At 41.6% G+C, this 16976-nt stretch overlaps 1 protein-coding gene across 9 annotated transcripts in view; it reads right to left on the reverse strand.

Moving 5' to 3' along the window:
• TMEM131L (transmembrane 131 like) overlaps window positions 1-16976 on the reverse strand; it is a 159352-nt gene that overhangs the window by 69769 nt on the left and 72607 nt on the right. For 8 of the 9 annotated variants that reach the window (XM_032332746.1, XM_032332747.1, XM_032332745.1 and 5 more), the window contains exons 4-7: window positions 7896-7964; window positions 3058-3181; window positions 1907-2023; window positions 929-1039 (exon numbers count right to left, since the gene is read on the reverse strand). In XM_032332746.1, the coding sequence (XP_032188637.1) occupies window positions 929-1039; window positions 1907-2023; window positions 3058-3181; window positions 7896-7964 (421 nt within the window). The remainder of the gene's footprint in view (window positions 1-928; window positions 1040-1906; window positions 2024-3057; window positions 3182-7895; window positions 7965-16976) is intronic. The other variant, XM_032332750.1, reaches the window with a different exon arrangement.

Genomic DNA, 16976 nt, shown 5'->3' on the forward strand with positions numbered 1-16976 from the left:
CCCTTGACCCTTGAACAATAGAAGTTGAACTATATAGGTCCACTTATATGCAAATTCTTTTTTGATAGAGTACAGTACTGTAAATGGATTTTCCCTTATGATTTTAATAACATTTTCTCTAGCTTACTTTTTTCTAAGAATACAGTATATGAGATCTACAACACAGAAAACACGTTAGTCAACTATGTTATCTATGGGGCTTCTGGTCAACAGTCTGCTATTAGTAGTTAAGTTTCTAGGGAGTCAAAAGTTACACACAGATTTTAAACTGCAGAGAGGGTGGGCCCCCAGAACCCCTACACTGTTCAAGGGTCGACTGGATACACACTCTAAAACATCGACAACATTTCTTTCCACTGAGATCCACTCAGGAAAGACTGGAAGCAGGGAGAGGGGAAGACAGTAAGACATTCCTAAAAAAATACCATTACTGGTGACCACAGAGGTTCTGTCTTCCTGAAAAGCAACCTGGCAAGATTTAACAAGCTCTATAAAATGGTTCATACTCTTTAACTACGGAATCTCTCCTTACAAAACATACCCCAAGGAAATAGTAAGCCAAAAAGGAAATAAAGAAACTTATAAAACTTGTACATGGCCTAATGGTAATAATAATGAGAAACTGGAAACATTTCAAATGATCAAAAACAAGATTAAGCTAACTATGGGAAAGCAACACCATAGATTATACAGCCTTTCACAAGAAGTACGTAGATTCCACCAACACTTCACATATGTATATTATTTCTATATATATCAGGGGGTTTTTTTCCAAAAAAGCAAAAAATAGTAAAATCCCAATTCTACAACCTGGTGAGTTTAACATCTCTAACAATCCTATATAAAAAGGGCAGCAAAAGATACCTCAATTTAGAGGACTACAAAGTTTAGTGCATACCAGAATTCAAAATAAATCTATTAAAATTACCTGTGTCTGTGAAAGTCGAATGCTCTGGACCTGTGGAAGCAGAAAGTAAGCGTCTGGTAGCTGCTTTGCAGACCCTTCTGTAGAGACTCTTCGAGTGCCAATTCCAGATACCTTCCAAAAAAAAAAAAAGTTAATTACTCCCCTATTCATTTTGAAACATATTTGCCATAATGTTAAAATACCTTTGGAAAGGAAATCTGTATTCACCACTGTGGCCTGTAAGACTCTATTAATCCAATTATTACATGTATTTTTGTTTACAAAAGAAAGCAACAAAAGTTGCTATATTTAAGCTGAATGTTCCTCACTGTAGCAAACCTTTGCAGAAATAAACAATTTTTCTGATATGGAACCAAGTGTTTAATGGAAACCAGTAAGAACTAACCACAAAAATGATAGATCTTGGCTTGATGTCACATCCTATTAAAGATGTCAGAGACCACTTAAGATAAATATTCCTAACTACTTCCTGAACAACAACAAAAAAACTCTTCCCCCTCCATCCCTGGTGCCTTGATATGAATAGTGAGCTCCCCGAGAACTGGTGCCCCCAAAACATGAAATCCATATCCCCTGATCAGAAATATTCCCGAGCCCAGGAGGGAAGGAGGCAGAAGCACTAGGGACTGCCTTTATAGCTTCTCCCTCTGGACTGTGCATGAGGTCAGGGCCGAGCTCTGAAAGCCCACTAAATTTTATAATAAAAATATAATATGGTAGACTTCCTGGTTTTGTTCCAATGCCCTTCAAAGATCCATAGTGAGAGTTACAGCTCTGTGCTTTGGGCTCAAGACAGCCAACTGTGTATAGCATGGCAGGTAGAAGAAGCGGGAAAGCTGGTGAGTTTACATCATTAACAATCTTTCATTCTAATGACATAAACCAGGCAGCAACATTTACAAAAGTCTTTTATAAAATACCCAACCCCCCTGTTAAATCAACAACCAAATCAAGGGACGAGAGGGAAAAGTTACTTACATGATAGGGAAGGACTCCATAGGAGGAGGTATTAATAAATAAAGAACTTTCAATGCTTCCTTCTTCAGTAGGTAAGAAAATAATTCTGAAGGATGTTTTCCCCATTGCTGGAATTACCTGAAGGGAAGGTACCAAATTAGCCATTTGGAATGAACCTCTGTAAAAAAATGTCTTTCAGAGATTTCCTTTTTTGACAATTTCCCCTTAACAGATGCCTATTCTGTACCCTTGATTCAGAAGTATCATGAGTCCCTGAGAATCACCAAATGGATCAAAATCCAACAATCGAAGAGAATGTTCTCAAAGAACACACCACAGACTGACCACAAGGCAGCTGCCAAGTCCTTTCACTTCAGATTGGGAATCCTATGCCCTCACCTTCTTCCTTTTCCTTCCACTTCTGCACCCATGTGTTCAATGGCCTTTACCAAACACAGTTCTAACTCCACCTAAGTAAAAGGAGCCACCAATGTACAAACTTGACAATTCCTAAAGAAAGTCAGGAGCTGCGTGTATCTGGACTATCATAAACAAAATACCGGGCTCCCTACTGCACCATCTCCTCGGTCCAATATTTAAAAGGAAAAAAATGTATCGGGTAGACATAAGTAAGCTAAATAAACAAATAAAACCTACTAGTAACTGGGATCTTCACTCAACGTTAAAGACCACTGAAATCTAAACAACGAGGAAGAACAGGGATTGGTAGCTCTCTGCTGCCTATTAACTTTATAAGGAGCCATTCACTCCTTCCTATTCCTATATTTAGAAAGGAGTCCTGTTCTAGTAGGTTCTCCAGGCAGAGATCACAATTCTAAAAACTTGTAATGATTACTAAAGGGTTCAGCAGTTGTCGCCATTTCAAGACCCATAATATTAAGTTTCTTTAACCATGAAAATGTCCTATTAGATATACAACATTATACCTTGTTTAGACTCTAAACTTTTTTTTCCCCCATGGAGATATCAAGAGCCACCAAAATTATGGACAACTGAAAAAATAAACGCTAAAGCAAACACGCAGAAGGAAAGAGTGGGGGTAGCAGGAAAAGGGGAGACAGGGAGCAGAAAGTCAAAAATGCAGGCCAAAGAAAGCAAGAAAGCCTGGCAGCCTCCCACAGCATAGTTTCCAAGAGTATATCAACACTTACCCTGCAATGAACAGGAGGCACATGAAAATGTCTAGCAGCTGTAAACACTGAATTCACCACGACCTCCCTATCCCTACTAGGGTTATAAGCATAGAGAATCTTTGCTGCAGGGTGACCCAGGAACCTAGGAGGGGAACAAGGAGAAAAAAAACCAATGGACTGTGTGGTCGTAAACAGGGCCATCCACCCACCGCTCCACCCCCGCACCATGTATATGCTTTCAACCCAGAAAGCTGTTGGTGTTCATTAAAGCTAAAAGCAGCAGTGATTAAATCCGGCTATTAATAAAACATTTAATTCACAAGCCAAAGCCTTTTAAAAGAATCCTTTCTTTTATGAGACACTTATGCCAACCAATGGTAACACCTCTCTGACTTTGGTGTTGAAGAATTCGACCTGCAGAGGCCGTTACATGCTTGCAAATACAGAGTAGGAACTAGGTACTCGCCTAATGGGGCTCTAATTCAAAGGAAAACAGGTTTGGATAAGAAGCTGTACTCATAGAAAAACCCAGGTTTTTTGAGAGTTTCTTCTCTGAGTGATAGTTTAAAAAGGCTTTTGCGGGGAATGGATTTCTACTTACAAAGAGACTTTATCCTGTCTCATGAAAGGAAAAACTTAACTGTTGCTAAAGACCATTCTTCTGAGAACCAAACTCAGCAGCACTTTCCAGTGCTTGCTCTTATCCGTTTGAATCATGAGTCTTCTAGAAAATTCTGATGAAAGCTCTGGCTCCTCCCTCCACAGACAGACACACAGAGAAGTTTCAGACATAATTTCAAAATATTCACGTTCTAAGGTAAGGATATCTGCTTTCCAGCAAACACCCTCACTGATGAGGATGCTCATGTTGATTTTTCCCTCCCTCCTCTTTTCCATCCGCTGCAAAGAGAGCAAAGGAACTGCAGAGGAATGGAGCTATCACTGGCCCACCTGGGCCCGCCTCCCTGCCATGGTCCCTGGAATCCTTCCCCTCAGATTCCTACCAGTTAGGTCACATGGTCATACACAGAGAGCCACATACATTTCACTGAAGCCCCTTCTCCAGATGTAATGCCCTCCTCAGAAGCAGAGACCCAAATATACGGCTCTCCTTAACATGGCCTAGAAATAAAACTATATTCTATGTTAAAAATTCATCTACATTATACTTGTATTTCTCTGATTTTATTCTGATTTCTCTGATACCAAGAACTGTGTGTTTTAGAGAAAATGAAGTACATGTTGTCTTATGGACAATGGGATTTCCAAACTACCATATCCCGCCATCAAATCCTTCATATTCCTCTTCCTTTTTTTCTCTTAAGTAAGCTTCATGCCCAGGACAGAGGCTAGTGTGGGGCTGGAATTCATGACCCTCAGATCAAGACCCGAGGCCGATATTAAGAGTCGGATGTTTAACCGACTGAGCCACTCAGGTACCCACACTTCCTACTTTTAATCACAAGTCTCTACTGAAAATTTAATACAACCAATGTGTATTTTAAAAAATAAGTCCTTTATATCCAGTTATAAATAAAATACACACTAATGTGATTCTTGATTTTTAAACTTTTTATTATTATTATTTTTTTAATGTTCTTATCTAATACAACTAAAATTTTTTATATTACCATAAGGGGTCACCTCTGAGAGCTCTGCTTTGGGTGTACTGGGCTCACATTTGCCTTCTCCCTTCACTGAGTTAAATAAAGACTTCATCATTTAAGGTTTTACGTAATACAAGGCTCAATCAGCAAAGTTATTACTACTTATCCTCAAAGCTTTGTATCTTTGGAATACAAGATGTTTAGTTTAAAAAAATACAGATATTGCCCAAACAAAAACATTTTAGAAAATCAGACCCCAAACTGTAATTCTACAGAGCCCCATGACTGCATCCACTAGAAACCTCACCAGACCTAGCGCAGACCTAGTTACCACTGTGCTATTTTTATTCTATTTTTAATTCTATTTTTAAAAGTGTTATGAGGATAAGAATTTCAGTCACTAGTGACAACTGGAAGATACTCTACTAATTTAATACTACAAAAGAATGATTAAAATCTCTTATGAATGATTAGCACTTTTAATCTCCGGACCAGCGGAATATTAACCCTTACAATAAACCCTAAGAAGTGGGCAGAACGCAGGTGAGTAACAAGATCCTGATTCTTCATCCCAGAGGGAAACAGCAGTGATGAAAAGGGGTGGGGTTTGCCCAAGGTCAACTTTGAAATAAACAATAGCAAAAGCTGAACAAAGGCAGTGAAGAAATCAGGAGGAGAACTCTCTGGCTGAAGATTGAATCTAATGCCTATAAAATAGACCATATGTAAAAAGTAAGGAAGAATTTAACTAATTTTAGAAGTGTTCTGGGGTGCCTGGGCGTCTCAGTCGGTTAAGCATCTGCCTTCAGCTCAGGTCATGATCCCAGGACCTGACTGAGTCCCACACTGGGCTCTCTGCTCAGTGGGCAGCCGGCTTCTTCCTTTGCCCCTCACCCCACTCATGTTCTCTCTTTTTCAAATAAATAAATAAAATCTCAAAAAAAAAAAAAATAAAGAAGCATTCTAATTTAGGTTACCATTTGTTCTTACCGAGATTTTTAAAAAACTTTAGAAAAAATAATTCATTCCCATAATCATATCCTAGAGCTCACCAAAAAAAAAAAAAAAAAAAAAAAGGTATGTGCTGGAGAAGACTTATTCTGTCACTTCTAGTGAAATGCACCAAATTCATGAGCATCTGCAGTTCATGCTCAAGTACAATTTGAAAATGACACACACACAACTCTCTGCCTCTCTCTCTCTCTCAGATAATGCCTGCCCCCCCAGTATTCCACTATCCTTCTAGGATTGATAGAAGACTCAGCTGACAAGAGATACAACTGTACTTTGAGAACTACAAAGTACTACACAAACAAAACTGAATCATCCAAAGGTGAGACAAGGCTAAAGTGTGATAACCTTTGTAAATAAAACATTTAAAACATTTGCTTTTCAACCCACTTCCAGTTATCAGGGCCAGAAAGGGATGCAAACAGCCAGTTAACATTTGTAGCCAAGACATCCATCCATCCATGTGCACTCTTCTCAGGACTTTTATCTTACTGAAGAGGAAATATATCACAGCCAGCATCCCATCAACTGGAGTTGTTACCTTCATCTAACTGTACTTACTACTATTCATTTTACAATATCTACCAGACTGTAATATTTTTTTCTTTTTTCTCTTCCATATCTTTATTTAAATTTGTTAGTTAACATACAATGTAATAAACAATGTTGTATTTGTAGGTATTAATGCTGTATTTGTATATAATAGACAATGTATGTATTTGTAAAAGTAGGTCCTGCATTAAAATTCCCGCTTACCATAAAGACTTTTCACCTAAGTAAAGCGATCTCTCAGAATCTCAAACCAGTGAAGTTTTTTCATAAATTCAGCTTTGAACACTTCTTTACTGAACAGTAAAAATGTGCAAATTCAAACACAAAGAGGCAGACACCTAGAATATTGTAAAGATAGCCAGCACCCTTCCCACTTTCCTCTCTTCTTCCCTTTACAGAATCACCATTAAAAGCTCAACACGGTACTTAATTCTACGTTTAACATTCCTTCTCCTTTACGGCTCTAACCTTTTGCTGACCAGAAGGAAAGGGCAAGAAGGCCGTCCAGGGGAGTCAAGGAGGGCGTCCCAGGTGCTCTCCCAGCACCATGCCTCCTTCACTCACTAACTCTTCTTGTAACTCAAAACAGCTCTTCATGAAATGAATGTTCCAGGCTGCTGAAGCAAGTGGGGCTCTGACACCTAAACACTTTTACTTCCATACTTGAAACTCTAGGAACGTGGCACAGTATCTCCTCAAAGCCAAGACATACTACATCCAAGGTGTTGAATACCAGAGGTTTCCAACTTCAACCACTGTAAGCATTACAGCCTACAAGAGTCCTTCAGTTCTCCCTTCTGCTCACCATCGCCCTTCTCCTAACTTCTCCAAGTTCCCAGATTCGTCCCTCAACCAACAATCAAGTCACGGTCCCTTCATCTTCAGGGTTCTGAACGTAATGAGGGCATCATTGTACTTAGGATGAGTAAGTAACTGCAGCTTATATGCTGTCTTTCCCACTGTGTTTCAAAATCTTGAATGGAGCAACTAATGTCTGCACTGTGCATAACAAAGCATAACAAGCAGTAAAAACAAGCAAATGGATCTAAGGCAGAGAATTCCAAAACCATCAATATTTATAGTATTTTTCACTATAAAATAACTTGATTTGTTACAGAAAAACAATATTGACTTATTAAATTCCAGTCACTTAATATTGACTTCTTATTAAATTTCAACCACTTCTTATTAAATTCCAATCACATTTTAAGGAGTATTTATTAAAAACTGAAGAAATCGGGGCGCCTAGGTGGCTCAGTGGGTTAAGCCTCTGCCTCCGGCTCAGGTCATTATCTCAGAGTCCTGGGATGGAGCCCCGTGTCAGGCTCTCGGCTCAGCAAGCAGGGAGCCTGCTTCCCTTTTCTCTCTCTGCCTGCCTCTTTGCCTACTTGTGATCTCTGTCAAATGAATAAATAAAATCTTAAAAAAAGAAAAAGAAATGGCTAAAACAATCTTACATTCTCCCTTTCACAAAAATATTCCTCTGAACAAGTCCTAGGATCAATATCCCTCATATTACTAATATACTTAAAATGTATTTAACATTTTATTTATAGATATATAAATGTGCTATATATAAATACATTTTAAATATATTAATATATTTAAGTATATATAAATGATATCCTGAAAACAAAAAATGTAAATAAAACAAGTTATTAAGAATTATAAAGAAAAGATACTTACTGAATTCCAAAATCTAGAACTGATGGCTGAAAATGTAAGCCCTTTCCACTGAACAGTTTGTCTGAAAAGCTAAAAAAGAAAAGACAAGACAGATTAATTTTGTTGTAGTTTTGAGATTTAAATGCTGAGTTAGGGGCGCCTGGGTGGCTCAGTGGGTTAAGCCGCTGCCTTCGGCTCAGGTCATGATCTCAGGATCCTGGGATCGAGTCCCACATCGGGATCTCTGCTCAGCAGGGAGCCTGCTTCCCTCCCTCTCTCTGCCTGCCTCTCTGTCTACTGTGACCTCTCTCTGTCAAATAAATAAATAAAATCTTAAAAAAAAAAAAATAAAATAAATGCTGAGTTAAGAATATATACTTAGGCCAATGGTTCTCATGAGCTATAATTTTCCTTCCTTATAGATGAGTCTAAATTGGTTTTAAATGTAAAAACTGAATTATGAGAAGTCTAATATAATTCTACAGCTGCAAAAATTTAAGATACTTTTAGATGATGGTTAATGTAACTTCATATCAAATGTATAGATTCTATAAGCGTTCACCAAAAAACAGACTGCATATAAGTTTTAATAGGCTTCATTTCTGGATGCATTTGAGTAACATGACTATTTTCATAAACTTTAAATCAAGACAAGACATACAAGTAAGGTGGGTGGGGGTAAGGGACTAGAGAGGGAGATTTGGTCTCTAAATTAGTAGACTATTTGTAACAGGGAAAGGATGGGGGAGTGTAGACAGGGTTGCTCCTCAATGCTGAAACCATCCCCAAATCTGTATTTATAAGAATAATCATTACATAAAACCTCACATGGCAGATCATATCCTTCTGCAGTTCTTAATCTTACAATAATTTTTCTTTAGAACCAAGACATAAATTAACATACCAAAAAACATATAAAGAAAACAAACAGAAGAAAAAACATACGTATAACATAATAACACAATATACATACACATACATAAATACACTTAATGACATAAAATGCAAAGCACGTGATATGTATGTGTATGTGTGTATGTGTGATATATACACCAAGAAACTATCAGTCATCATATTATTTTCTAAAAAATAGTTATTTGAGAGAGAGAGAGATACAGCCTGCACACAGAGAGAGAATCTCAAGCAGACTCCATGCTGAGCACAGAGTCCAACTCAGGGCTCAACCTCATGACCCAGAGATAAAGACCTGAACCAAAATCAAGAATTAGATGCTTAACCAACTAAGCCACCCAGACACCCGGTTTATATGACCTTCGAAAGCCATGTAATTCAAAAACATTTAACTGAAGAGCCCCAAAATGTAACAAGTGTAGCTATTTTCAAAAACTACAGCAAACTTTCCAAAATACAATCTTTCCACCTAGCGCTCCACCAAACATGGTCCCAAGACTGGGTCCAGGAGTGGACATCTGAGTTTCAGAGCCACTGGCCAATAGAAGCTTTGTAACCTTCAGCAAGCTGGTCTCCCATTTTCCCTTAAGGTGCAGACAACACAGAGACCAGAGAACCCCTCCCAAACCCTCATCTCACAGGGAGAATCCTGGCTGCAATCTTCCCTTCCTCCCTCCACTTCACTGCCCCTGTCTAAATCAAGGGGACAGTTCAGTCTTCACCAGCCCAACTTCTGCCACTTCTCCACTTGTGTTGAACTTGAGCAGAGAAGAGGCATGCTGATTACTGGTCTCCCTCCAACCCCAAAAGGCCAGGACTCCCTCCATAACTTGTGTACAAAAAGGCCACTAACTCACCTAGTTGCCTCCAGAAATGTTTCGGAGAATCCTAGTAAGTGACAGATGTAAAGAAATGTGAACATCAGATGGAGCTGGCCAGGGCTCAGCATCCCAGAAGAAAAACAAAACAGGCAACTTCACATGCCAAAAACTGTCTTAGAAAAGTCAGGCTACTGCATAAGTATTAAGCAACATAACTATAGTCTCCTCTGTCCTGTGCACTGGAAGTGGACTTACATTGGATTTCACACCCAACTTCAGAATGAAGACAAGGTTTTAAGGATTTAAGCAATTCACTCAAGATCACATAGCTACTAAGAGAGCCAGAATTCCAATGCAGGTCTGTTGAGGTCAGAAACTTGAAGCTAGTATGTAGTTCAGGCTTATCCAAGTTCACAGGACCCACCCAAGAAACCAAGGCAGTCTAGTGGCTGGGTGAGGGTTTGGGCTTCAGAATGCAGACAAACTTAAATTCCAGGCCCAAGGTCACCACTCTCTAGTCCTGAGCGGGTCAATCACTTCCCACAAGTCCCAGCCTTACAATTTTAAAATGAAGATGGCAACAGTATCTACCATATAATTATCCTGAGGTTAAAATGAGAGAATAATGCCTTTGCTTTGTGCCTGGCACATAGTTAAAAGTGCAATAAATATTAGATCATGTTACTAAGAGGAAGACTGTCACCTGACAAGAAAAGTAATGAGAGCAGATGGAGAAGCCGATCGAGTTTGAGTCAGAGCTGACCTGGGGATTTAAAAGTCCCGAATGGGTAGCAGTAATTCTCTCTGAATAGAACAAATGAAATATAAACATACATTATATGTTTATTAAATAAATAAATACGCAACTATTTAACATCCAAAAAAAAAGAGAGAGAACAAATGAAACATAAACCTGGGCCATCTCCTATCATAACCAGAGATTTTTAAAGCCCACATTCAGGAAGTTTAACAAACCCAACAGTAGTCAGCTATGTACGGTCCACCTTAAAGCTATAAACTACACATGGTCAGCATTTCCCTAACTTCAGAAAAAAAAAAAAACCCTATTTTAATTTTATCATGGAGAAGTAAAATCATGTCACTATTTCTCTCTAAAACTCACAGAACAGATTTATTTTTTCTCTTTGGTCAGTTTCAGCTCACTTGACTTTGACAATTTGGAAAGGAGATCAAGTTATGAGGAGCTTTAACATCACTGTCTTGAGTTAAAAAGTTAGTTCTCAAAGATAAAACTGCTTTAGTGTAGATACCACCCTGGACAATACCCGCTCACGCACACACGCCCTCAAGTATTTGTTAAAAACTGAAGGGGGAAAAGACAGAGCAAACTGCCAAAATTAAGCCAACTGTGGACATCAACAACCATCCTCAAATATCACTGGTGGCAAAGAAATTACACTGTGTTTAAAGATGCCAGAGTTTCATTTCCAACTCGATGACATCCAAGTAACTTAAGCCTTAGGAGTTACAGCAGTAAAAGACAAAATTCCCTCCTTTTTCTCCCTTACTCAAAAAGTCAGCATTAACCTTTTCATATGTGTGCCCCTCAATAGCGTGAATGCTTCCCTTACGCCACAGCTCACCTGCCCTCTTTCACTCTTAGGATTCCCCTCATCTGGCATAAAAGAAACTCAGATATCTTAAAAAAACAAATGATAAATTCATGCCACATATTTCTAATGTTCACCCCAGTCCCACCAACAAGATAATTCTAAGGAAAAGCCCTTTATGAGAAGAGGAAAATAAACAAAGGGCCATTTTGCTTCCCTAACAGGAGCACAGGGAGAGGAGTCGAGGTGACGGTTATTTGAGGTGAGGGAGCTCTTGTTTATAGGAACCCTGCCCCCCACACTCTCTTAGCCCTTCTGAGGACACTGGCCGTCCCAGTGCTGACTCCTACCTCACCAGCAGGACATGTGGACAAGGAATTCTACACATGATATTTGGAAAGAATATCATCACCTAAGATTATCTGAATGTTTTCCTCTTTTATCTTTTTTTTTTTTTTCCAGAAACTTCAGCTAACTCTTTTCTCTTTCTATAAAAAATAAACACAACAACAACAAAAACAGTTCCAAAAAGTGGGTAGAATAAGAGGAAAGGAATTTCTGTGGAAAAGAGAAGACCTTGGTTCAGGTCCCAGGTCCGTTTTGAGTTTCCTCTTTGGCAAACTGCAGGAGCACGGCTCTGACATCCTTACAGGAGCATTCAGATGCCCAGACTCCATATTCCTAGGAAAATTAAATCTCTGACATCAGACACACCCACTGAAACATTTCAGTCCAGTGACTTCGACATGGAAATGGATTGACTATAACCAACTGTTCTGGCCATTCAGAAATGCTATCTGACCAACAAACGCATCAGGGCAAATGCAGTGCTCCACCTCTCTGGAATGAGAAACAGGGCCCAGCAGCTGCAGACCTGGCCTCCTGGCCTATACTCAGTATGGACTGGCTGCCCTGGGGCAGAGGCTTAGCTCGAGGAAGATTCTCCCCTCAAGCTTATGATCCAGGACACCAGACAAGGCTTGTAGGCCAATAAGCCAAACTCAAAGATCAAGAAAATTCAAAGAGAAGAACAGAAATCTCTGAAATGGCCAGGAAAGCTCGGGGTGGGGGTGGGGGTGGGAGGAGTCAGGGGCTTCAAAGAACAGTGACCTGGAATGGAAACTGAAGGGAGGCCACTTGAACAAAGCTAACAGCAAGAGGAAGACAGAGAGGCTAAGGAGAGCACTGGCCACATCTGGAGCACACCATCCGAGCGAGGAAAACACACTAGACAGCTGGCCCGGCAGCTCTGAATGGTGGAGTGCTGAGCAGCAAGAGTGAGGACAGGAGGGAGCAGAAGGGGGGCAGCCGACGATGAGGCCTTGCTGGAGGACGAGAACGCGGGTGGGGACACGAGCCTAACGTGCGCCACGATGTGCCCTGAAAAGAGTCTCATGCACTGTAGGTCTGTGCCGGGCCTTTACTCCTAAAGGGACCTGAAGGTTTAATCAGTTTCTGGAGAAGACAAACGAGTTTCCGAAAATAGTCCACACAGGCTGTTGTGACCCTTGCTGAATAGGTAAAAATTAACCTTTGGCAGGGATCTGAGAAACAATGGTGACCAGCTCCAGGGAGGATGGAACTGTCTGGTTTTCCATATTCCTAAATAGCCCGGTTTTCCTTAGCCTCTCAAAGCCCTAACAGCTGCAGCTCTCTGCCTTTTCCATGCAAACTCTTTCAGTCCCTCGAGAGAGGTCCATGACCAGGCTATAGGCACTGGATGAGCACCAGGACAAGAGGACTGGCTTCTCATGTGTTCTGCAAAACCCCTCTCTGCCTGAGAAAGGTAACAAAAGAGACCGTAGCAAAATAACACTATTGTCTAGACTCTGAAACATTCAAGGAAAGACCTGTTATGCTATTGAGCTACCTCCTGGGCTCTTCTCCCTAGCTGGGAGAATTGGAAGTGCCCATCAGAGACCAGTGCTGCCAATGCTGGAAAAGACCTACAGATTCACAAAGGCAGAGATTCATGCACTGTCAGACCCCTTGGCCCCTGAGCCAACAGCAGGTATTTTCAGGACTCAGCTGTTATTCCCATGAACCTGGAGGGATTTCAGTACTTTTCCGTTATACAGGAGAACTGGGAAGGACCCCTGCATAGACAGAAGCAGCTCCTGCCTGGGGCAGCCCTTACCAAAGCCTGCCAATGCCAGTGGAAGACCTCCACAGGTCCCCACGGACAGGAAGCCCAGAAGCAGCCCTCCCTGATCACTTCTGTGATTCAATGGTGCCCAGCTTTACAGACCACTGTGAAAAAGCCCAAACTGCATGATTTATGAAGTAAGTTCTAGAAGTACATGAGTTATGAAATTCCACATTGTAATATTAGTACTACAAACTGCTTTCAGCTCTTACTTTTAACTTAAAAAATATTTCTCCCAGAAGTTTACAGAAGAAAAATATGATAGACACACGCACATCTCCTAAGGTCAGAACTGCCATTCTTCCTGGAGAAGTAACAACTGGTGAAGAACCACATGACAGTGAAGGCAGACACCAGTATTTTCCCCCTGGAATTCCCAAAATGGGGGGAAAAACACCATTTGGCTGGACATGATTTTCCTAGCTTCTATTACAGAAAGCCTCTGACTTTAAGGTCAAAGTCAAGAGGAAAGTCCTTGGAGCAATAATACCAGCAGCAGTCTGTCAGAGACACTCTCACTGGTAATGGGATATCCGCGTGTTGGGGTATGGCATGTTCCCAAGGCCAGGACAAAAGTTGTGCACACCAATCTGTCCCTCGAGTTGCAAAGGCATTCTCCCAGCTCATACCACCCATGGATGAGGCAGGCATTCCTTCTCTCAAAGACTAAGGTTCTAAGGCACGTTTCTGGATGGAACCTGGGTTGATGACAGGTCCTTACCCACCATGCCCTCTCCAGGATGTTCAACGTCCCCTCCTTCTCCACTTAGACACAGGAGAGACTCACGCTTCTGTCACTTGGGAAAACCCTTTGACCTTCATCCCTTCAGCTTTGGGCAAAGGTAACAACAGCAAGTACACTTACTAAGCACTCACAGTGTACCAGATGCTGAGCCCAGCACCGTCCCATGTAATCCTCAGAACCCCGTGTGGACACCATTATTATTGCATTTCCATACCCAAAGAAACCGACGTTTTGGGCATTTAAACAACCAGCCAAAGCCCACTCCGCTGCCAGGTGACTGACAGGGAAGAAGCCCCTGTGTTACACTGTCTCCCACCAATGTCACTGGTGTCCTGCCCCCTCACTCTCCCAGAAATGCTTTGCTGAGGTCATCAGTGAGGACATGCCAGGAAGGCAAGTGCTGACGTTACTCAATCTGCCTGGCTCTTCTCCTGAAGGGTCCCTCCTTGGTTTCTAGAAAATCTCACCCAGTCTCCCCCTTGTTTCCTTCTCAGCTCCCTGTCAAGCTCCTCTCCTCCACATGACTGTCCCCTCAGTGCTCCCTAAATTCTCTCTCTGGCCTGTCACATCTACCCACAAGTTTCAGCTATCACCAGCTAGGTGATGCTTTCCTATATGGACATCTGTCATCTCCTTGTGCAGCATCCAGGTTTCCTTACTTTAACCACAGACTTCCCAGTGCCACCCCTCCTGGATTCTGAAAGGGCCAGTTACTCATTTTTCTAGCCCTGCTTTGTAGTCAAGACGCTGACATGTGACTGGGACTTGGCCAGATTCGCCTGCCAGAAGAGGGCATCGGGAGCTGGGGCCACATGGAAGGGAAGGAAGCAGAGAATCATCCTGGGAATGAGCTCCGCAGCCAGGCAGCGGGGCAGAAGTCAAGGACAGCAGTGTCCTCGGCATCTGCTTCCATGGCACAATCCTGGCTGTGCTTCTATCTGCTACAACCCACTTCCTTGCTTTGTTTTCTGAGCCTGGTTCTTCAGTCTTCCTAGAGATTCTGAGAGCGGCCCAACATCTTCTCAATAAATTCCTTTCCTGCTTCAATCAGCCATAACTGGTTTCTGTGGTTTCACTGATTCATTTCCCAAGACTGTGTATCTGTGGCCTAGACCCCTCTGCTGAGCTCCTGCCTTGGGTTTCCAAATGTACCAGACACCATCCCACAGACGGCCTCCAGCCCTGTCCCAATGGAATCCATGGCAGAGTTCAGCATCTGGCTGGGACTCCACTGTCGGATCACAGGGCACCGCCCACTAGTCTCCCCCAGGCCATGGTTGCTCTTGCTGTGGTTTCAGTCACCTGCATCACCCCCAGTCCAGAAGCAGATAATCTTTCTTCTGGTACATAGCCAGAAAGTCAAGAGGAGCCTCAGGCTAAGTCACAAAGCCTATAGCACTCACCTCCTACATCTCACTAGGGCAGCAAGCATTTGACATCTCTCATTATCACAAGAAGGGTGAGTGCAGTACAATAAAGTATTTTGAAAGAGCTCACATTTATATAACTTTCATGTATACTGTCATAACTGTCCTATTTTGTTACTATTGGTGTTAATCTGCTATTGTGCCTAATTCATAAATTAAACTTTATCATGGGTATGTATGATTAGGAATAAAAACAGCACAGCTGATCCTTGAACACAGGTTTGAAGTGCATGGGTCCACTTGTACACAAATTTTTTTCAATAAATTTGATACTGTAAATGAATTTTCTCTTCTTTATGATTTTAACATTTTCCCACTCCAGCTTATTTTATGGTAAGAATACAGTGTGTAATTCACAGAACCTACAAAATGTGTTAACAGCCTATTTAGGTGATCAATAAGGCTTCCAGTCAACCAGTCAGTCTGTAGTGAAGATTTGGGAGAATCAAAAGTTATACATGGATTTTCAGCTGCACCAGGAGTTAAGTACCTCCAGCCCCACTATGTTCAAGGGTCAACTGCACAGATAGAGCTCAGTACTATTTGAGTTTCAGGCATCCACGGGGGCTCTTGAAATTTATCCTCAGTGGATATAGGACTGTGGTATGCCCATCTTGGTGACTGATGGCCTACCTGCCGGGGGGGGGGGGACACTTGTGGAGATTCTGACTCCTGTACTCTTCTGAACTCCCCATGCAATGGATGCTGAAGGCCCTGTGGGGACCTGACACATTCACACCCCTCAGATCTGTCCCTGCCTTCTAGTGGCACTAACAGGACCTTATGTTCAAAAGGCATTTGCAATACTGTCATTTGTTACTATTTATTTCTCATATATATTTGGTCTTTGTCCACAGTTTATGGATCACAGCTCCCAAACTCTTGGGATTTCCCAAATGTTAAGGGTGATAAAGGAGTCTTCTGTTATGTTAATGAATGCTGGAACCCAACCGAGTGGGGGGGCTGGTTGCCAGGGGAAACAACCTTGTGATCAGAGACTTGGAACTTTCTTTCTCTGCCCCAACCTCCTCTTGTAGGGGTGGGGGACAGCACTGGAGATTGGTTCAGCTGATGGCCAGTGACTTAGTCTATCTTTATTTTGGAGCACCGGGTGTGATGCATAAACAATGAATTCTGTTACATTGAAATTCAAAAAAATTAAAAATTAAAAAGCAAGCAAGCAAGCAAGCAAGCCTCCACATAAAACCAGAGACTACTTCCTAGGGCTTCTGGATTGGTGAACTGGTAGGGAGGCAGAAAGAGTGGAAGGTGTGGAGAGGGCATGGAAGCTCAGCGCCCTTTCCCGAGACCCGGTCCTATGCGTCTCTTCCTTTGGCTGTTGATTCATATCCTTTATGATAGCCTTTAAAAAATGTATGAATCTAAGTGTTTCCCTGATTTCTGACAGCATTCTAGTAAATTAATCAAACCTAAGGAGAAGGTCATTGGAACCACCAATCTGAACCTGTCAGTCAGAAGC

This window comes from Mustela erminea, chromosome 2, assembly GCF_009829155.1.
Source record: "Mustela erminea isolate mMusErm1 chromosome 2, mMusErm1.Pri, whole genome shotgun sequence".
Classification (NCBI taxonomy): domain Eukaryota; kingdom Metazoa; phylum Chordata; class Mammalia; order Carnivora; family Mustelidae; genus Mustela; species Mustela erminea.